Source organism: Rhinolophus ferrumequinum, chromosome 17 (genome assembly GCF_004115265.2).
Source record: "Rhinolophus ferrumequinum isolate MPI-CBG mRhiFer1 chromosome 17, mRhiFer1_v1.p, whole genome shotgun sequence".
Taxonomy (NCBI): Eukaryota; Metazoa; Chordata; class Mammalia; order Chiroptera; family Rhinolophidae; genus Rhinolophus; species Rhinolophus ferrumequinum.
The window spans coordinates 50,115,405-50,137,283 of NC_046300.1; the positions used below are offsets into that span (position 1 = coordinate 50,115,405).

The window sequence follows — 21,879 nt, forward strand, 5'->3', positions numbered from 1 at the left end:
GGCATTGCAGGATTGGTAAGGGATGCCACCTCCTGCTGCTTGGTGATCTGACTGCTTAGCCTATATAAACCAAAGTAGTCTGTAGTTTTCATTCCTTGTAAGAAATAGTAGATAAAAACTATGGTCCCTGGAGTGTACATATCTTATTGTCCTCCCTCCCTTTGATCATTCTGTTATATGCTACATTGTAGAGATTCTTCATCTCTAGTGGACGAAGATAGCAAGTGGTCTTGATAGCAGGTGCTGTAGGAGTCCTCAGATGCTCTACATATAGGAGAGAGTGGTTTCCCTCTGGTTTTTGAAGCCCACTCTCTCAGAGAAAGGAATAGCAGCATAAGGATGAGTAGTGTAGACTATTAATCTCTTCCTTCAGACTCTCATCTGTCTGAAGGTCTCATTTTACTTTTGGTAGTGGGCATTCCTCCTTGAGACTTGGATATCATTGACCAGTATTCCTAATTTCTAGGAACCTCATTGTACTCATAAGTATTTCAATGGCAAATACTATGACTTGGCCAGCATCTAATTTATCATTTTTCTCATATAGCTACAAGAGAGTGCAGTGGAGTTTCTTCCCCTTGCATCCAAGAACATCTTTTCCAGCCTAGCATAGTCTTGGGTGATAGAAAAATCTTAATTTTCCCATTTTGCCTTGGCTTTTTCAGCTGGCTTCCTGGGTGTTGGTGGGAACAGCTTTTACAGGGACATACTGGTTGGTGGTTGGATTTCTTTGTCTGCCATATTTTAAAGCAAGTGCTGGCAGTGCCAGAAGGGGATCCCAACTCTGACTTCTTCAGACCTTTCATATCCCAAAATGTGACCAGGTTTTGGCCTTGGAGAGACTTGCATCCAAATTCCTACTCCACTTCTTACTAGTGGTGTGACCTTCAACAAATGACTCAAACCCGATCATCCTGTGTTTTCATCTGTAATGTGGCCATAATAAGCCCAAATGTTTTGGCCAGTACGAGGCTTAGGGAAAACGAATATATTATGCTTGGAAAACAATTGGCACAAAATTGAGTGCTCAGTAAATGTTATGGTGGTGTACTCTAGTTGTCTTTATCCACACTATTACTGTAATAATGTCATAGTCTTCATGTTGTAGTTCACACAGAATGAATGCAGAATGGTGGGGCTGGATTGTATCATCCATGCTAACCACATGCTCCTGCTACTGCATTTATCATGCCTGCAATTAATTATCTGTATGACTTTGGAAAAGTCCCTTTCCTTTTCTATGCTTCCATTTCCCATTTGTAAAATAAGGACATGAAACTATATCAGGGTAACAAATAGGTTTAATCTCAGATGTCAACTCCAGTTGGTCAGTAGCGAGTACCGAGGAAACAGATTTACAAGGAGTCTGTGGCCTTAGCTGGGCTCAGTAGATAAGTTCGTCCTCATCTATTAGCAGTGTCTGAAGTGGGCAGGGAGGCTAGTCACAGCTATCCTGAAATTTGCCAGGCCTAGACTAAATGCTCTCCAAGGACCTTCCTACCTCCCAACCCTCTGGTTCTTTTCCAGGGTCTCTTTGATGGACCTTTGTAACTAGGGGACATCCTATTCACCCAAATGAATATTTAGTGTCATCGGAGTGAAAAGTAGGTGGCTAGTCCAGTCTAGCATCTGAGAGGAGACTAGTAGATTATGAAGCTGCTTCTCTGAATGGGATGGGGGTTTCTTTGAGACCTCATTGCAATTTGAGCATAAAAAATAATTATCATAAAGCATTTTCATCAAAAAGGAAAACAGGATAGTTCCCTGAAGTTGCACATATCATTCACAGCCTAATGATGCCTTGTGGGGGTGGGATATCATTTGCTGGTAGGTTTCTGACTAATAGTATTTAACAATGGACACCCTGGTGGGTTTGATCAAACTGCAAACATTTATTTCCTGATCTGCCACAGAAAGGTTTCTAAAAGTTGTGCAGTTATATTAACGTGGGCTATAGATATATCATTTTAGAAATTGATTTAGCCACTTCCTTTGTTATTTAGGATCTAAGACAGAAGTGTCTTATTTCTTGGGGCAACTTGGTTAACTCGAGTAATGAGGTTTGATTTTCATGAACCTTTGGGAGGAAACAGTGTGAATCAGTTTTCAGTTTTTCATTTTTGTAAGGGAAAATAAAACACCCAGGTGTCCACTGGCATGTTATCATCATAAACACGAGATTCTTCCCGCGGGGTCAGAGATATTTGCTTTAATTTTAAAAGTTCGTCAGGGGTAGAGGTGACACTAGGTCTTCTTTCTCCACAGTCTCGGTGACAGGGTGCATTCTTCATAATGCGTCCATATAGGCCTGAAGTCAGAACAGCTACAGAATCCGTGGGGGCCTGCTGTTGTGAATCTGTGATCTCTGGCAAAGCAAAAGTCACCAGACTGTCATCATACCGTCCCACTAAATATGATGGGGAAAAAATACTATATTGTAGACGGTTTTCTCAGAAACAATCAATAGTCAACATGATGTTTGTTCACAGTGTACCCTCAGCAATGCTCTGTGATGGAAGGGCATTTTTATAAGGGGAATCTATGAATATGACAGCAGTAATAAACAGCTGAAACTAATCTGTGAGGCGTTTGCAAATTACCCCTCATGAGCTGTAGTGGTTGTGAAAGATAATTTGTGGTTCTCGCAGAATACCCTGCAAATTGGGTCTTTCATCTGCGATGTTTTTTACAGTTAAAACATTTCATTTCTCATATTAACAAATGATAAGTCTGCATTTGTTAATCTAAACAATTTGATTTATATTTTTCTGTGCTGAGAAGCTGTTGACATTTCAGGGTAAGTAATTATTTTCATTGCCAACTGCTGTTTGTGGTGATTGTAGGCAAAAGATAGAAATCTGAATATACGTATGCACTGTTTTAATCATTTTCCTTAAAGACTACTTATAAAGCAGGAATCTGTTTGCCTGAGTTATCATCTGTACTTAGAAATCTAACAGGACGTGGGTGTTGACAAGTGAGGGTTCTAGCCACGTTCAGGGTTTTCTGTGGTATATTGGATGCTTTCTCATGTAATCACTGCGGGCAGGGGGATGGGGTTGACCTGCAATGTCACCAAACCTCTGGCAGAGCACTGTGCACTGGCTGTCTCAAATCACAGTGACAGGAAGCACGCTTATTGGCCTCAGTAGTTATCAGCTTATGTAATATCTGTTCAAGTATCTCACGGGGTGGTTGCCAGGCCTACATGACAAATGCTCACGAGAACACCTCTCACTATGCCTGGTACATAGCGCAAGCTCCAGAAACATTTGGTGAAATGGAGACGGCATATAAAGGGATCTTCTAAATTTCCTTTCTCATATTGCTTGCTTGGCCAGGGCAAGGGAAAGAAAGATTTGTTTCAGTACATCCTTAGACCAGTTGCTCAGCCTTGCCCACTACTGTGGCACACGAATCAGACCAGAAAAGACGCACCAGGACTGGGGATGGAGCTGATGCAACAGCTGGCTTTCTCTGGGGTCTCTTTTTGATCTTAACATCCACGCTCATTTTTCAATCTACTCTTTAATATATCCAGGTTTGTTTTAATATGCAGAAAACATTAACATCAAAGTTTATGCTTTTCCCCCAGAAAAATCATTTAGCCAAATTGCTGCTCCAAAAAGATGGTCCATCATTAGCTTGCGGGTATGTGGGGGGCCCACACTAGTTGTGAAGCACTGTGGGCAGGGGTAGATGGCCTCTGTGATCCTTAGGGGCACGCCGGTGTGTCCTGCAGGGTAGGCTGTGTTAGGTTCATCGGTCTTTTCCCCTTGGGCCCTTTACACTGCTGGGCGAGTAGACTTCTCATTCCTGTTCCAGGTTAGGGAAGGGACTACTGATTTAGGATTCAAACCAGTTTTTACATGGCCTGAGGGAGTGAATGCAGAGCCAGTGCCCTGAATGGCAAATGTGTTTTATCCTTTGAACCCACTCCAGTTGATTAGTTCTGGTTGCCTGCAGTGCTGTCTTAAGGCATCTGTGGTCCATCCAGGCTCAGCTGGGAAAAGTTCTGGGATTGATTAGCAATGTCTTTCAAAGCCTCTGGAGGAGCAGCTTGCCCTACATTTGCCATTGTCTGCTCTTGACTTGTCCTTAACTCTTCTATGTAAAGTCATTTAATACTAACAGGTGACTAAGTATGAGATGGGGCATCATGAGAGAGAGAGCAGATAGATTCCACTTTAAGAAAACCTAGCATGAGAAAATGCCAATTTACAAAATGCATAAATCTGGAGCCAATTATTGTCATTACAGAAAGATTCCATGAAAGGTTCCTTTAAATAGTGAGCTCCCCTACTGCATTAAAATGATGATTCAATTTTAAAAAATTCACTTTGCATGCAACTCCTCAGGACCACGTCTGTGGCGTAAAGCAAGCCACACCTGACTTTTTAAAACCACGGGCTAAATAATGTTCGGGATGCCGGCTGCCACATATCTTGAGTCTCGAGATAATTCCCACTCTCTTCAGACTTCCTTCTTACTTCCTATCCCAGAGTGTTGAGTAGACAAGCTGGGTGGTGGTCAACAGCTGCTGGCTTCCACCCTGCCACGGCTGCATTTCATTAGTGGGTAAACTGATTGCTCCGAGTTTGTTTATGTGTGGGTGTGGTTGTACAAGTCTGTACACTCTGTGCACTATGTATGTGTAGATACAGATACACACAAGCCATTATTTTGCTCTCAGCCCACCCTCAATTCATTCCTGCTGTGAGACTTATAAATGGAAGGTTCCAGTCGCCTAGTAGATATGGCCTTTCAGTAATAAATGCCCCAAATTCTGGCTCCCCATCCTCTTTGTATTTGTGTATATGTTATTTACCCTTGCATCAAAAACTTCCTCAGACCCTGGGCCTGAGTCCCATTCTCCAGTCAGGGAACCCTACTCTTCCTTCATGGCCTAGAAAGCCCCAAATGGTTTTATGATTTAAAAACATTAAACATAATCTGACTATTGTGGCAAGCTATGAAATTCTCAACCAACAGACACTCCCATTAAATATATAACATACACAACGTCTAAAATTATCACCGATCTAACATGAACTGAATTATAGATGTAGTCAGTGCCGCTTGGATAAGATCACCAGCTTCTTCCCAGGCAGTCGAAATTGGACAGTTTTCCAGTGGACCATAAAGCTCCCAGGAATGCTGACTGGCACACCTGTTTGATTTCTGTGCTCTGTAAAAGCAACTTCATGCAGGGAAGAGTACCTTAAAGAGACGGTATCCCCTTTCTCTGTGTATGACCTTCTCCCACAGAGAATAATTCTAATCACTTCTCAGGTACAGAGCACAAGTAGCATCTCCCTTTCACCTGTGGTATTTTTAAAATCTCAACATACATTTCTTCCCAGGAGTATTTTTCTTTGTTTCTTTCTTTCTTTCTTTCTTTTTTTTTATGGATACATCCTTTTAATTTTTTTCTTCTGGAAAAAGCAAACTGAGGCAGTCACAGTGAACACGGCAGCCCTGCTCAGACACCTCCTTCTGCTCTAAAGTGATTATTCCTGCTTGAGTCGGAAGCTGTCAGGCTGGTGAGCTGTCAAGCAGCTCTTTTCCTTCTGTCTTCGTAGGCTCCTCGGTTTGAGCCAAGGGGCCCCCATGGTATTGGGCTGCAATGGCTGCGTAGGTGCAGCCATAGATGGTGGCTACCAACATCATGAGAAACACAATCCCACACACAACCCCGGTAATGATGACGGTGGCCATGGCGTGACGCAGATTGGCTGGCCTGGGCTTGGGTTTGAGCTCATACTCTGCGTGGTCTGGTTCCCCTGCACTGTCGCTCTCAGGAGGGCTTGGGACAGCCCAGTGGGCAGAACCCAGCGGCTGCAGCTGTGAGGCCTGCAGACCTGGAAACGGGAAAGGGCAGGGCTGGTACAGCTCAAGAGGGATTTTAAGGAGGTCCTTTCCCTTCCAGGTGTCCGGTGAGGCACAGATGACACTGTCCATTATTCCCCCTTTAAAAAACAAAAGCAAAAGGATGATAACAGACCCTGATACAACTGAATTCCAAAATCTTCAGCCTGTAAAAACTTAGGCAGATGGAATTTATAAAATACCTTTTTTTTTTTTTTTACCCTCCTGGAGTCAAAGAACTTGACAACCATATTTTATGATTTTAGGATTCCTAAATTGGCCAAATGCTAAAAATGCCACATACTAAATTGGCAATTATGTATGACCAAGAATGCGAAGCCAAGTCACCTTTACCTTACAAATGCCGAGGGGAAAGCACAGCAAAAGCTGATGAGAAGGGACACTGTGGCCGACGCATTCCTGCCACTCATGCCCCTAATGAGCCGCTCCACACAGATAAACCTCTTGTACCAAATTCCCATCGGAAATCTAAAATACATACATACAGAAACAGACAAATGTGCTTTGTCGTGATGTTATATGTTAATTACAAAGGCTCTGTGTTTAACAACAGTCTTCATGATGCCAAATGGAGAGGTCATGGTCTTTGGGTGTTCTATGTATCTGAAGATTTGGCAGTAACATTTACTGAAATGCACGGGATTACGTACAATTAACGCATCTCCTCAGGCTTTGGAACAGTTAGTACTTCCAGTACCAAACTTTCCAATGGGTTATTAGACCCAGTTTCCATTCTCTTTAAAGCAACTGATTTCCTCGAGTATGTAGACTATGGGGAGGATTGGGGTGCCTAGGAATTCTTTTCTAGAAAGGGCACTGGACTAACAGATTCCATTCTGGCCAAATCTGACCACCAACTTACTATGTGACCTCAGGCAAATAGAATTCTCTGACTAATGTTGCCATAAAAACATCAAATTTGTATCCAACTTGATAATATGTATATAAAGCACGGTTAGGTAAGTCCTCACAACTCCGCTGTAATGGGTAATTCTTGTCCAAGGTCATCCAGGTCATGAGTGGACAGAACAACACCCAAACCCAGTTCTCCCCCTTGATCCCAGTTTTTCCCACAACACTCGCTGCCTGTCTCTACTTCCTCCTCTTAGGAGAGTCCTGAGGTAAGCAGAGTGAACACAATGATCCTCACTAAAGCCCTTTGCCTGGGCAGAACCCCACCCCTATGACCTGTGTCAGTTCCCTCCAGCTGCCATGAACTCCTCCCCAAGGATGGCTATGAAACCCGGCACCACTCTTAGCCAAGTTAGATTGGAGATTCTTTGTACTCACCGTAGGTCAATTATGAAATTATACCAGAAAGTCACATGTGGGAAACCATCATTTCAATGTAATTATAACCTTCTGTTGCATAGCACTTCAGAGTTTGGGGATTGCCTTCACACATATCCTATCTGAGGTTTGTGAGCCGAGTCCTACACGGCTCTGTTAGTAGCTGGAGCCAGTTTGCAGTGCAAGAGTTACAGTAGCCCAGGTCATATCAGAGTTAGTGGCTATGGCAAAATTCAACCCACACCTTTTTTTCCTGCCACTTTTTTTCTAGCAGATTCGCCTACTGTTAGAGACTCTTGGGTCCCTCCTAGCTTCTTCAGGGATCCCCAGAGTCAAAAGTCGCAACTTTAAAGCAAAAAGGTGTAAAAGAGGAATTTCCTCCTTTCCTGAGCTGATGTGCAGGCGGCCAGGGGTGCAGGGTGGCTGCTCCATGAGCCCAAGGCACCCTCAGGCTGCATGGTGATGGAGGGTTCCTGCCTCGTGGACCATTTTGTGCCTCTGCTTGGGAGTTTGTTATAAGGCAGAAGGCCAGAGAGATAGAAATGAAGTGTGGGGCTTTGAGAGGAAGTGACGGTGCACACCCAGCAAACAAGCACTAGACATATACCAGGGGAAGAAAACCCCCTGCCATGGGGCCAGCAGTTCTATCAGTTCCGTCAGCTGGCTTACAGCTAGACTGAGGTGGCTCACCCAGTCGCTCCAGGCTTAGACGATGTCTTTCTCCAGTTCCACACTTCTTGCTGCTCAATGTTAGGGTGAGGGACACAGCCTTTGGGCCCAGAGGTAAGAAGATACACAGGCTAGAACCTGAGACATGGCTGAAGGGTGGGGTTGTGGCCACCAAGAGCTCCATGTGCAGCTGTGTCCTCAGCCAGGGTTCACCTCCCACCCTTCCACCCGTGGAGGAAAGTCTGCTGATGACACCTTGAGGGTCCTACTCCCTTCTAGATTCATGGAAGCTGACAATGGAAGAAGCTCCAACTTGCCAGGCATTCATTATCCCCCATCTGGCTACTAGTAGCTCTTAACCACTATCTTGGAAGAAATTGGAGCTTGATCTGACCATTACTTAGCTGTGTAAACCTAAGCAAGTTACTTCACCATCCTGTGCCTCTACTTTTTTGTCTGGAAAGTGAGAGAGGGGAAAATAATGAAATTCCCCTCCTAAGATTACTCTGAGGATTCAACTGGATAAAGCACAATACCTACCCAGAATAAATGTTTAATACAGTTAGCTATTAGCATAAAGATGATTTGTTTACTTACAAATGGAGAAAGAGGAATACTAATTATAAAATCTATGCACATGTTTTTGTGGAGGAGACAGATATTATTAAGTATTCATCAGAGTGTGTTTTTTTGGCTCTTGGGAGGACAGGAAGATGAAATGTCCCTACACTTTGTGGTCAGGTTGGGGCCACATGACTGACTTCTGGCCAGTGGAACCAATGAATGCAACTTCCAGGCTACAAAAACCCCTCCTTAATCCTTCAAACACTTCGTTCCCATTGGACGGTAGCCTTAGAGGCCACAGGGTAAAGTTGGCAATGTCAAAAGCTAGAAGGGGCTTACTTCTCTGAATGACCACATGGAACCGAGCCCCACCCCCACTTCCCCTGGACTCCGACCTGAGTGAGCAACAGACTTTTACTGTGTACATCACTGAAATGGTTGTTATATCAATCACCCTATCCTGACTAATACCATTAGTGTTCATATTTATTTATGTATCTTTTTGTAAATGAGGTCTTGACCAATATCTACTCCCTTATTTTACCTATATTCAACACATCAGTAGTCAGATCGTCTCCTCAATTGGTGTGTATTTTGATTTTTTTTTCTAGTTATTTCGGGACACCCAGGTCTTATTATGCCGAATCAATTTTACCTTCCTCCCCAGAAAGGCTGTTTTCTGTGCTGGGCAGCTCTGCAATGAGGGAGTGTTGAACTGTGTCATGGAATCTGAGGACCAGAATGGACGTCAGGAACTCTCTGGCTTAACACTGTCAGTTTCCACCTTGTGACATGGAGAGCTGGTGAGGGGCACTAATCTGCCCAAAGATTACAGCGACTTTGTGGCAGGGTAGAGGGAACTTCATTCCATCTCATGTTGCTTCTAGTGTCCCGGACCTGGGAACTATTTTTTGCCAAGGAATGTTCTTCTTTGATGAAAACTATCTTTATTATGATGCTTACCACTTGGTTCAGAACACAATAGTTAATGCCACTTCAACTCTAGATGTAAACACTTTTATTTACAGCCTCCTATAAGAAATATGTTTGCCAGATACTATGACCCCTACTATAAGTCAACTTGAAGATCATCTAATTAGTGATAAGCTATTTGCTATGAAATTGTTGAGAGGCATTCTCATTCAATATTGCATATTTGAACTCGTGTTGTACTCTAACCTGCTTCCTTCTGTGTAACTGCTGCAACCATCCAGACTCTGCTGATTCCCTAATTCATGCCTGTTCCGTGTTTCCCCAAAAATAAGACCTAGCCAGACCATCAGCTCTAATGCATCTTTTGAGCAAAAATTAATATAAGACCTGGTATTATATTATATTATATTATATTATATTATATTATATTATATTATATTATATAAAGACCCTGTATTATGTTATATTATTTTATATAAGACCGGGTCTTATATTATATTAAAATAAGACCGGGTCTTATATTAATTTTTGCTCTAAAAGATGCATTAGAGTTGATGGTCCAGCTAGGTCTTATTCTCGGGGAAACACGGTAGCTCTCCTATCTTCCTGAGTTATAGCCTCAAATATACGACCACAAATTCAACAGCTTCCCTTGGTATGTAACGGGCATCTCAAACATGACATGCCCCAAACTGAATGCTTGATTTGCCACCTTCCTCACACCCATTTCCCCCATTCCCCAGTCTACCACTTATTAGATACCGGCATCATTCATCTGGTTACTCCTGCAGGACAAAAAAAAAAAAAATGAATTTCCCATAATTACTCTCTTTTCTTCATTTCACACTCCAACCCATTAGCAATTTCTATCAGTTCAATATTCCAAATATCTCCCAACATTGATCACTTCTCACCACCTTGGTTTGGGCCACCACTGTCTCCTCCCTGGGTGACTCAAAACACTTTCTCGTCCCCCAGCTTCTTCTTTTGCAGCCTTTGGTCAGCTCTCCTCAGAGTCACCAGAGTGACCTTTACAAATGTAATTAGATCATATTGTTCCCCTGATTAAAATTCAAGAGATTTCCATTTCACCTAAAATAAAATCCAAATGTCTCACTCAGCCTCTTCTGCATGTTCCTACATGACTTGGCCCCTGAACGCGTGTGTTGCCTTCTCTCTGCTCTCTCACTCCTTTTCTCCGCTGTAGGTACTCTTTTGTCAAGGCAAGCTTATTCCCCTGCCAGGCCCTTTGCATCTGCCGTCCTTTCCCCTAATTATGGTTCATTCCTCCTTACTGCTCAGGTCCTGTTCACCCATGTCACCTTCTTCCTATCTAAAATGGAACCCCCACCCTCTCACTTTCTCTCCCCTTACGCTGCCTCATCGTTTCCCTAGTATGAACAGCTTTCTGAACATATTTGTTACTTTATTTAACATCTGTGTCTACTATCAGAATGTAACCTCCATGTTAATAGAGATCTTTTGTTCAGTGACCGTTTCTCAGTGCCTAGAAAGGTGCCTGGCACATAAGGGGCACTCAAATATAGGAATGAATGAGTGATGCTTGAAAGTTAGGAGGAAGGAAGCACTGTGATGTAGAGAAAAGAACGTAGGGCCAACACGCAAAAGCATTCGTTCTTTTCTCATCTGTGCTTCCACCCTGTCATCCAGGGCAAGTTACTGAATTATTCTGGGCCTCAGTTTCCCTTTGATAACAGGCTAGCATTGAGTTAGAAGGGGTTGGATAACTTTTCTGTAAACGGCCAGATAACAAATATTTTAAGCTTTGCCATACAGTCTCTGTCAAAATTCTTCAGTTTTGCCCTTATTCTGCAAAACAGCCATGGACACTAAATAATAACGGGCGTGGATGTGTCCCAATTAAACTTTCTGTACCAAAACAGGAGGTGGGCTGGATTTGGCCCTCCGGCTGTAGTTTGCTGACCCCTGGGTGATTTCCAGAGCCCTTCATCTTTCATGTGTTAGGATCGCTTGCTTTTGACATCTGGTTAAAGAAAAAGTAAGTTTAGAGAGGTGGCCCTGTTGCATCCAATTTCAATAAATGGTATTTGCCAAAGCTAAAGGGATAATTTTAAAGAAAATTTATAGCTGTCAAATGGGTAGAAGCAGACAAAGAAGGGAAAATATCCCAGGGGGAGATACTATGCCCCAGTTGGATCATACTTGAAAATAGAATTTGATGCCACTTTGGAGTTGAGTGGTCATTCAGGCAGCAATAGAATTTCCATCCTTCTTAAAGGCATATAGTTTCCAGATACATAACTTAATGTTGTCGTTCACCAAAAAGTGGAATGTTATCTCCATGAATCATATTTGTAGGTGACTTTAAATACCCTTTAATGACTCACTTGCCTCTTTTGCAATACCGTGAAATGGCATCAACGTGAGAAAAGCTTACACTGGTCCCTTGCACACTCCTCAGCGTTCCTTCTAATGCAGAGAACAGCTGAAGTTCATCCTAGGCTCGTAACACACAGATAGGGATTTCTAAATAGACGTTACTGACCTTTATAGATAAATTTCTCCAGCCAGAGTTTCAGACTGAGCAAGTGGCAATTGCATTTCCAGAGGTTCTCCTTGAGAAATAAAAGCTTCACACTGGGCATGGATTCTAGGAGCGCTCGATCGAGCTGTTGAAGCTGGTTTTGTTGGACTGCAAATGTGGTTAGGTTCTCCCAACGCTGACCCAGGGATATGGGAAGGTGGCTTATGTTGTTTGATGACAAATCAAGCTCCCTCAGGTGTGGAAGGGAGTGGAAAAGTCTGCTTTCCAGGGAATGAAGGGAGTTCTGGGTTAGGTTTAAGACCTGCAAGTGCTGAAGTCCATGGAAAGCTCCAGGGGCCAGATTCGAAAGAGAATTGTTGCACAAGTTCAAGGATGTGAGCTGTGGCACTGACCTAAATGCAAAAGCGGGAAGCTGGTGTATTTGGTTGTCTTGTAAATGCAGTGTTAGAGTCTGAGGAGGCAAATCGGAAGGAATTTCAGCCAGACCCTGCTGGCTGCAGTCTACAGAACTTGAGGATGAGTGACAGCGACACTTCTCTGGGCATGCGCACACCACCTGGAGCACGAAAATCACACTTGAAAGCAGGAGCAATTCACCTATAACAAACAGAAAGAAACTGGGATAGGAACTGGTTTGTAAGTGGCACCACCATTTGTTCCCCCTTTGAATTCATAGGTACTGTGATTCTGTGCCAGCCACCTTCCACAACCTGAAACAGAGGTTCTGTCATTCACCGTCTTTTACAGAGTAGGCCTGGACTGAGTACATCCCCAGTTTCAAAAACTATTGCAAACTCTGTGGTAACTATTGCCAGAGGCCTTGGAAAAGATACTTCCTCAGTAGCTCAGAAACCAGAAGATGGAAGACTTAAGGATATCAAATAGAAAGATAAAAAAAATCTTTCTGGGGCACACGCCCGTTGTAGAATTATCTGGGGCCAGAAGTGTGGAAAAGTGACAGGAAGTTCAGATATTCACTTTTCTGAAAAGTATGCTCCAGCTCAGCACTGTCCAACAAAACTTCCTGTGGTGATGGAAACGTTTGATATCTGCTGTCCAAAGCAGTAGCCATTAGCTACATGTGGCTGCGGAGATCTGAAATATGATTACTGTAGCCAAGGAACTGAATTTTTATTTGCACTTAATTTTAATGCATTTAAATAGCACATGGTGCCAGTGGGTACCATATTAGATAGGGCAGGTTCAAAGCATTCCTATATATCGATGCCCATCTTTGCAGGTGTTAATAATTCCATGAATCATGATTGTCCCCTTTTTCATTCAAGAATTCTGTAAAAATACATTAACAGAATAAGAATAATATAATAAACACCCAGGTTCCTATTACACAGTTCTGTCAATCATTCATGAGTGGTCATGCTTCTTTCTTCTCTTTTTTCTTCTAACTCAAAGAAACAATGCATCACTGATACAGTTAAACTCCCTTGATTAGCACCCAAGTCATGTTTTCCTACAAGAAGCCCCTTCACTCCCACCATTACTAATGTATTCCACTAGGCTTTTTAAAAAACAGTCTTAATAACAACAATAGCAAATAACCAAATAGCATGTATTTTCAGCCAGGCACTATTCTAACTGCTTTATATACGTATTTGAATTAATTTACTCCTTATAACCTTGTAAATCTGGTTCTACCATTAGCCCCATTTTGAAGGTGAGGAAACTGAGATACAGAGAATAACTTCAAATCACTTGCCCAAGGTCACATGTATAGTAAACTAGTAGAGTCATGATTTTAACCCAGGCAGTCTGCTTCCAGAGTCTGTCAGAGTTCTTACCGACTGTGCTTTACTGCCTGTCAAACACTTTTACACACATGTGCGTACACACACACACACACACACACACACACACACACAATATACTGGTTTTTTTTTTAAAAAAAAACCTACATAAATATAATCATCAGCATGTTTCATTCTGCAGCTTATTCCTTCACAATGAATCTGTCCATGTTCATATACAGAGGACTAATTTATTCCTTTTAATGCTTAGAATATTCCATGGTGAGACCATGCCATTTATTACTTAGGCGCTCCGTTACTGATGAGCATTTGAGTTGGTGAAGTTTTTCTTTGTTACAAATGATACTACCAAGAGCGTCCTTGCATAGCACGCCTTGGCCATGTGGAAATACGGAAGAGGGTCTGTAGCCTCCCGGGAGCCCCTCACAGTGTTCAGGGTGGAGGCTGAGTTTTCTTAGATTCTGCTAGATCATTCTCCACAGTAGCTATGAAACTCCCTCCTTTTTTCCTGAGACTGAATTTCAAAATATGGCAAACATCTGTCAAGGATATTTGGTTAAATTGGTAGAGGAATTCACAAGGCCACACAATAATATTTGAAACTCAAGATAATTATCTACTCATAAAAATGGTCTTGAAAGAGACTTTTGTGTTTGTCTGTTTGTTTGTTTTCGGCCTTAACTAGGGAAAATGTGGCTGTCAAATACACTGGAGCCTCTTCCTTGAATTCTCTACTGGTGTGATCGGTGCTTTGGGGCAATAGGGAAGATGTTTGGAGGGCCTGCTGAAGGACGTTCTCATCAGTTTAGTTTAGCTCACGGGATGCAGTCGCCTTTCCTCTTCCAAAATATAAAAGAGTGAAATCCTTGTTTTGCTGTCTATAAGTTTGCAAGTAACATAAATAACTCCTTTCAAAGCCAAATGTCTACCCATCAGAGATGAGTCGACACCCTGCACTATAGCTGTGGGTGTCAAGCGTTAACTAGTTGTAGGAAATCAAATCTTAAATGAGAGAACATGTTTTCCCCAGAACCCACGAATCTATTAAGGAAAGGCTTGTCTTTCTGAGATTGCAGCCAGTTTGTTCATTCTTTCTTTTGTCCCATTTCCACCTCCTCCAAAGCGGATGATAGATGAACTCCAACCTGAACCACAGTATTTTCTATGAAATGGCCCATGACATGCTAACTGCATATCTGATCATGGCTGGGTACCTCTGTGCCCACACCCTTCCTCTGACCCAACATTGCACAAACATAAATCCTCTCATCAGAGACATTTTCTGTATCTGTTTGGTCTTTTGAAAAAGACACCTTGAAAATAAGTTTCCCACAGACATCTTTTGAGGGGAATCCCATTCCTCTCTCACGGAACTTTTCTAAGGCACAAGGGGATTTATCACGGCTCACCTTTCATGACTGAGTCTCCACAGGCTTCCTCGTTGAACCCGTAGCCCACCTTTATGAATTTGCAGATCAACAAGCCGAGGGCATGGCAAACTTGGAATCCAGCTTTTCATTCACTTCTGAATCTTGCTTGTGCTTTTCTTCCATACAGAAAACAATTTTGCTTTCAGGAGACCACTTATTTAAGCCGTCCTTCCCCTGTCTCCATCTGGCTGAGATTGTTTTCCCTTCGAGGGTCTTTTGATTGTGCCCCTCTTCTTTCTGAAAGTGTTGACCTCCCCGAGATCATCCCTGCCTTTCCCATTCAGGCGACCAGCCACAGAAAGAATGTTTGTCAAACCTCGGTGAACAGCTGTAGCATTCAGACATGACCCCGGTGGCTCAGCCTTTTTGATTATTTAATCTGCTTGAAGTCCAGGGCACCAAAATAAAACTGCCTTCTTAATCCGGTCATGGTTTCTGAATTCTGTTGACTTATTAACCATGCTGTGTCAACCCTTGTCGGGTTGGGGGCTGCTCACTGTGGATCCTCGATCTGGGGGTCTAGTGACAGAGCCAGCAGAGTGTGTAATATGAGGACAAATTGGCCTGCTGGAGGCTGACACGGTTTCCACAGCGCACTTGTTTGGTCATCGAAGTCTTATTCAGCCAACATCCGTGGGGATTAGCTGTGTTGACAGGGTCTTGATGCCCTGAAATTCATAGCCATGGTTTCCTTTAGTGGACATCACAGCCTCTTCTCCCTGGTGCCACAAATACTTCTCCGCTGCGTCTTTGCTTTCTCCTTACCTCCTCCTCCCACGCCACCCCCACCCCCTTTGCATTGACCTTTCGGTTCACATGACTTTGGAAATACTTCTCAATCTTTCATCGTTGCCCTGATTTTTCACGTATAAAACAATGAAGCTGCCCCTGTGAGCGTCAGGCATCGATGAACTGTAACTGTTCCCTAACTGAAGCTGTTGGGAACTTTTCCCCAGGGACTGGAACATTTCTTTACATGTGCAAATCTTCTGCCATCTGCTAAGGTGATGTGTCAGTGCCTGAAGCTGCCCTTCAACATACTAGAACGTCCTGTGTGCCCATGGTGACTACATATAAAGGTGACAAAACATGTGCTTTTCCTGAACCAGCATGAAGTGGACTCCCTGGCCCCAGATGGTACAACAGAGCAGCTGAGTGTGGGATTTGGAATCAGAGGAGTGGGGATTGGAATTTGTCTTCACCCTTTACCAGCTCAATGTCTCTGGACAAATGACTTGCCCACTGGGAGCTTCCTGGCATCAGCTCTAACATGGGGATCAGGGTAGTCCTTGCTTCACAAGATTGTTCCCGAGATTAAACAATGCATGCCATGGCCTTAATATACGAGGTCTGACAATTAAGTTCGCGAACTTGTTGCAACGATATTGCTAATCTTTTTTGAGATCAGAGAGATTATTCATTATGAATTTGTACCAACTGGACAAACAGTTAACCAACTTTGCTATTTGGAAGTGCTGAAAAGGCTGCATGAAAAAGTAAGATGACTGAACTTTTCACCAACGATACATGACTGTTGTATTACGACAATACACCAGCTCACACGGCACTGTCTGTGAGGGAGTTTTGAGCCAGTAAACAAATAACTGTATTGGAACACCCTCCCTACTCACCTGATCTGGCCCCCAATGACTTATTTCTGTAGCTGAAGATAAAAGAAATATTAAAAGGAAGACATTTTGATGACATTCAGGACATCAAGTGTCATACGATGACAACTCTGATGGCCATTCCAGAAAAAGAGTTCCAAAATTGCTTTGAAGAGTGGACTAGGTGCTGGCATCTGTGCACAGCTTCCCAAGGGGAGTACTTCGGAGGTGACTGTAGTGATATTCAGCAATGAGGTATGTAGCCCTTTTTCTAGGATGAGTTCGCGAACTTAGTTGTCAGATCCCATATGTTAACCGTCACCCATGAGAATGTCTTCCAGGACTTTGTGCTGCTAGCTTTCAAAGGGCAACCTTGACTTGACAGGTGGAGGGAGGTCCTGATGAAAGACCAGGAAGCCTGTCCCCTCAGGTACCAAGGGAAGAGGCCCCTTGTGAATGAAGATGAAAAAGCAGATTGTGACTATCCTTACTGCCCTGCTCTCTGGGATCCCTCTTCTCTTTTGGCCAAGCCCCTTCATGTCTCAGAGGACCCACTGTTCTCATCCTGCCCCCTTCCTGAAAAACCTGCTTCTCAGCCTGCCATCTTTTGTCCTCTCTCCAGCATTCTTTGAGCATGGGGGATACAGTGGGGGAAAGTCAGGTGGAGGCGACCAAGGGCCGTTTAAATCCTAAAAAGGGCAAAATGGTTCCACCCTTCCTCCCTTCCCTCCCACCATCCTGTCTATTTTCAGTGCAGAGAATTTAATAGTAATCCTTCCTTGATGACACATGACTACCATGGCCCATGTGAATCCTTCAGCCATTTACTCGTCATAATATAACAGACACCTATGAACCTAAAGCTTGCTCTAAGAACCGGGAAGTTACAATAACTCACATGGACTTGTGTGCCTCTGTTTTTCCCAGGGATCGGCAAACATTTTTTTGTAAAGGGCCAAGTGGTAAATATTTTAGACCTTGAGGGCTATACTGTCTCTGTCACAACAACTCAACTTCTGAAACAGCACAAAGCCAGCCATAGACAATCCATCAAAACAGGGCGAGCCTGTGCTCCAGTAAAACCACATTAATAAAAGCAAGTGGAGAGGACTGGATCGACCCACAGGCCGTAGTGTGCAAACCCTGCTCTGGCCCATTCCATAGCCACTGTTGTCTCTCTTCCACTTCCATCACCTATTACCCACCCCCAAATTCCACCACCCAGCTGGGCGCACCCACCACCCTGTCTCCTCATCTCTCAAATGAGAGAGCTGGGTTTGGATGAATTTCGGGCCCTCTTATGTGTAAAATCTTGCCGTTCTGGTCGGAACACCTGAGTGAACTTAAAAGGCCCTGTGTTTACAGACTTTCGGAGTCCTTGGACAAACAAAGAATTTGAGTGTCTCTTTGGGTTACAGCGAGCTATTTAGCTGTGTCCTGCATGGCCCAACTAGGGTCCACATCTTGTGGACTCAGAGGCCTGAAAAAGATGAATCCATTGACAGCACAGCTGGTGTAAGAGGCCAGGACACCTGCCAGGAAACCTGCAAGGCCAGGCTGGGTGGCTAAATGAAGAAGCACTCGTTCATGCTGCTTACACCCTAAAGCTGTGTGGTCTTAGGCAAACCCCAGAATCTCTCTGAGCCTCCACTTCCTCATCTGTAGAATGCAGACAATACCTACCTCATTGGATACACGAAGGATCAGTGATATGTGTTAAGTGCACAGCACGGGTCTGGTAGAGACCTGGAAAAGAAAGTGATCAAAAATGGCATTTCCTATTAGCAGTGTGTATTCTTGGACCTCAAAGAGTCGGGGTCGGCTGCTCCGGCTTCAAATGTGAATGCCCTGGGAACGCACAGAGAACCCCCGCAGCAGTGGGTTCCTGGGAGCCGTGACTTACTGCTCAAAGGGGTGCTTTGGTTCTCTTTTGTCCCTGCTGACTAACCGGTGATTAAAAGATGCGCAGTGCACACTTGAACATCGAAGGACTTTGCCTGCGAAGGCTGATTTATTCCATCTGACCTGAGCCCAGAGAACAAAGGGAGGGTTCGTGATCCACATGCTAATGCCTGCAGTGCCTTCTCTCCCTCCCTCCCCTGAGGAACCAGATCCCAGAAGTGGCAAGTCAACTCTGCATGCAAAAAAGTGACCAAGGAAAGATGCCAAATATCAGGTCAGGCCAAGCCACTCCCTAGAGGGGCAGACTCCACCGTGAGGGGCGCCTGGTACCTAGACCTGGTCAAAGAGTCCCGTTTCCCACACAGAAACTTGCTTCAGACACACTCTCCGAGTTTGTGGTTACCATGACCCTCAGATTTCAAGACTTTTCTAGATTCTGTATATTCCTATGCACGTGTGTCCATGTTAAGTCAGAATGTTTCCTAATATAAATTGGTCTAGTTAACATTTCCTCTCCCCCCACCCCCAGAAAAAAATCAACAATTATTCATTCTTAAAATTGATGATGTCTTCAAATCCTTTTTCTCCCAGGTAGTGTTATACAGCTAGTTTAAAAGAATATGTTAGAGTTAAATACACTCACCTGGGAGGATACCCATAATAAATTGTTAGGTCAAATAAAGCAATGTGAATAGGAACACCCATTGTGTAATCCCATTTCTGTTGCAAAAAAAAAAAAAAAGTGGAGGGGTCACCCTGAAAATGTACCTTGATTTGTCTGAAGATGAAATATCCTGATTACCCAGAGGCAGGGATAATTTAAGAAGAAGAAAGGAAAATGAAATGTTTCTGTTTATACCGCTGTATGTTCAACGTGCTATAACCAACATGTGTTACTACATCTATAATTTTAAAAATACAAAATAGCTTGGTGAAGTAGCAAATAGAGGTGCATTTTATTTCTCGGAATATTTGAGATGGCTTATTTTCCAGTGACTAGCTGAGTTATACGTGTAAATGGAGCTTCCTAGAGTTCACCTTCTCTTACTCCACAAGGAGTAGCCCCAAAGGTGACATCTATCTTTCTCTGCCAAATGATCTCCGCATGTGACCAAACTATATCATGCATATAAGCATTTCTCCCAGTTTTAACATCGGCTTTGGTAAAATCATGGCAAAGTGCTTCCTTCCTGCCAGTGGGTCCCCATCCAAAGCAGGTAGTGTGGTGATTTGATGCAAGGGAGGCGGCCAAGCCGAGTGACAGCTGCGGCCCAAGACAGGAGGAAGTAAGCCCTCAGGACCACAGATCCACTCAGAAATTTTATTTGACTGTGGAGAAAATATGGCATTTGGAAAACATTTTCTTAGGAATTGTGGATGACTAGATGGCACCCAGTTATAAAATTTATGCAGAGCTATTTAAAGGGCCTCAGTATTATTTCCTTCCTTCCACCTTCCTTTTCTTTTATCTTTCATCTTATAAAACAGCAAGAGAATTAGGATTATATTTTAAAATGTCAGTCATGTTTATGTAGTGCTTGCTAAGAATTTGTATTAGTTAAAGTCATGGAACTGCTGTAACAAAATCTCAGTGGCTTACCACCACAACAGCTTATTTATTGTTCTTAGCACAGTCCAGTTCAATTTGACAGGAGGCCAGTCTCCATGCAGTTATTGAGGGACTCAGGCTCCTTCTCTTCTCAGTATGCCCTCCTCTTAGTTCTCAGAACCCTCTCCATCAGCTGACTGATGGGTGAAGAAAATGGGATCAGGCGTGGTACTTGTCACTTCTGTTTACATTTCATTGACCAGAGCGAAATCACATGATCATATCTAACAACAAGGGAGGCTGGGAAACGTAGTCTAGGTATGTGTCTTGAAAAAAGAGGAATGAGGAATCATACATGTTGGAGGGCATTAGCTGTCTCTGCCTCCACATTTTATCTGCAATATCTCGCTTAAAGGTGACGACAACTCACTAGTCTATACGCTTAAGATGGTTTCTTATACTTCTTCCTATAGTTTGTACAATACCACATAGTAGGTTCATTAAATAAATGCTGAATGAATGAATGAATGACAAAACTGAGGCATAGAAAAGTTAAGTAACTTGCCCAAGATCTCCAGCATATTTATTGCAAACACATGGATTGTTAGGTACAATATTCAGGGAACCTATCGTTTTATGGATTTTATGTCTTAAGGTCTTTTTTTAAAATATAATCCATTCTTTTTGACAGTAAGCTACAAATATAATTGTATGGGAGCTTTAACTAACTCAGAAGATTAGAACGTGGTTTCCTTTTGAGGCATTCAATGGCGAATCAAGACTGCCATATGGTTTCTCTAATGAGAAGGTGGAAAGGATATGTGCACCTCCTCATTCTTGCTTGCCTTTTTGCTAAGGTGAAAAGTGAGATTCAAGGACTACCTACAGTCAAGCAGTTTACTTAATCGGACTATCTGTGGAGTTTAAACTCCCTTCACCTGGCCTTCAGATATCTGATAAAACTAGTGGAGTCGTGCATATGAAATATGGGCCTCCAAGCCTCCTAAAACTAAGGAAGACAGTGGCCAAAATTTCTGAGACTGCTTTTCAGTGACCACTTGTCCATGGAGCCCAGATCTGAGCGAGGTGCTGGGGAACTAGAAAAGACATAGCCTGCTGGCCCTTGGCCTTCAAAGAGCTTAACCAGTTTGTAGGGTGCTATTTAGGAATCGTTATTTATTACATCAGATTCTATGCTGATCATCTCATCCCCTTGAATCTGTTACCCGTGAAAAGATTACATATGACTTTGTTGGATACTGACACTGTCCAATGCTCTGAAACCAAGTCTCAGAAGTCCTTGGGTTGGTAGCAAAGGCAGACCTAGATGCTTTTTTATTTATTTATTTTTTTTTTTGGTCCATCCACTGTGCACTGTCAAGGTTAGAGGAAGTACAGACTTCCCATTCCAATGTCTTCCCAACCTCAGCCTTTCAGCACTCAGTCTGTCTGCATACAGGATGTATGTGAAGATGAAGATGCATTTCAGATAAGTCTGATTAAAGGTAATTAGTGAGCTCATGCAGCTGGTAGAGTAAACATAGACAGATGCCGGTTGATATAAAGCTAATGAAAGAAACAGAAAGATCAAGAAACATGGCAGCATAGGAAGCCTGGCCAACTCACCCTGACTCATTCTACTTAGATCTTTTGATTGACTACTTTTGTCCCTGCCCCAAAAATATAAATTGGAATCAAATTTATGTTTGATTGTTTACTCATGTTACACATGAAATGAATGTTTTGTGCGGTT

The 21,879-nt window shown here is 43.1% G+C and overlaps 2 protein-coding genes across 2 annotated transcripts in view; one reads left to right on the forward strand and one right to left on the reverse strand.

Annotated features, from left to right (window-relative positions):
* The window catches only part of CACNA2D3 (calcium voltage-gated channel auxiliary subunit alpha2delta 3), an 841,437-nt gene that overhangs the window by 702,548 nt on the left and 117,010 nt on the right, over nucleotides 1-21,879 (forward strand).
* LRTM1 (leucine rich repeats and transmembrane domains 1) lies at nucleotides 1,306-15,351 on the reverse strand. Its single transcript, XM_033132708.1, has 3 exons — nucleotides 15,048-15,351; nucleotides 11,873-12,469; nucleotides 1,306-5,969 (listed from the first exon to the last, which is right to left on the reverse strand). The coding sequence occupies exons 1-3, from the start codon at nucleotides 15,052-15,054 to the stop codon at nucleotides 5,536-5,538; spliced, it is 1,038 nt and encodes a 345-aa protein (XP_032988599.1). The 5' UTR covers nucleotides 15,055-15,351; the 3' UTR covers nucleotides 1,306-5,535.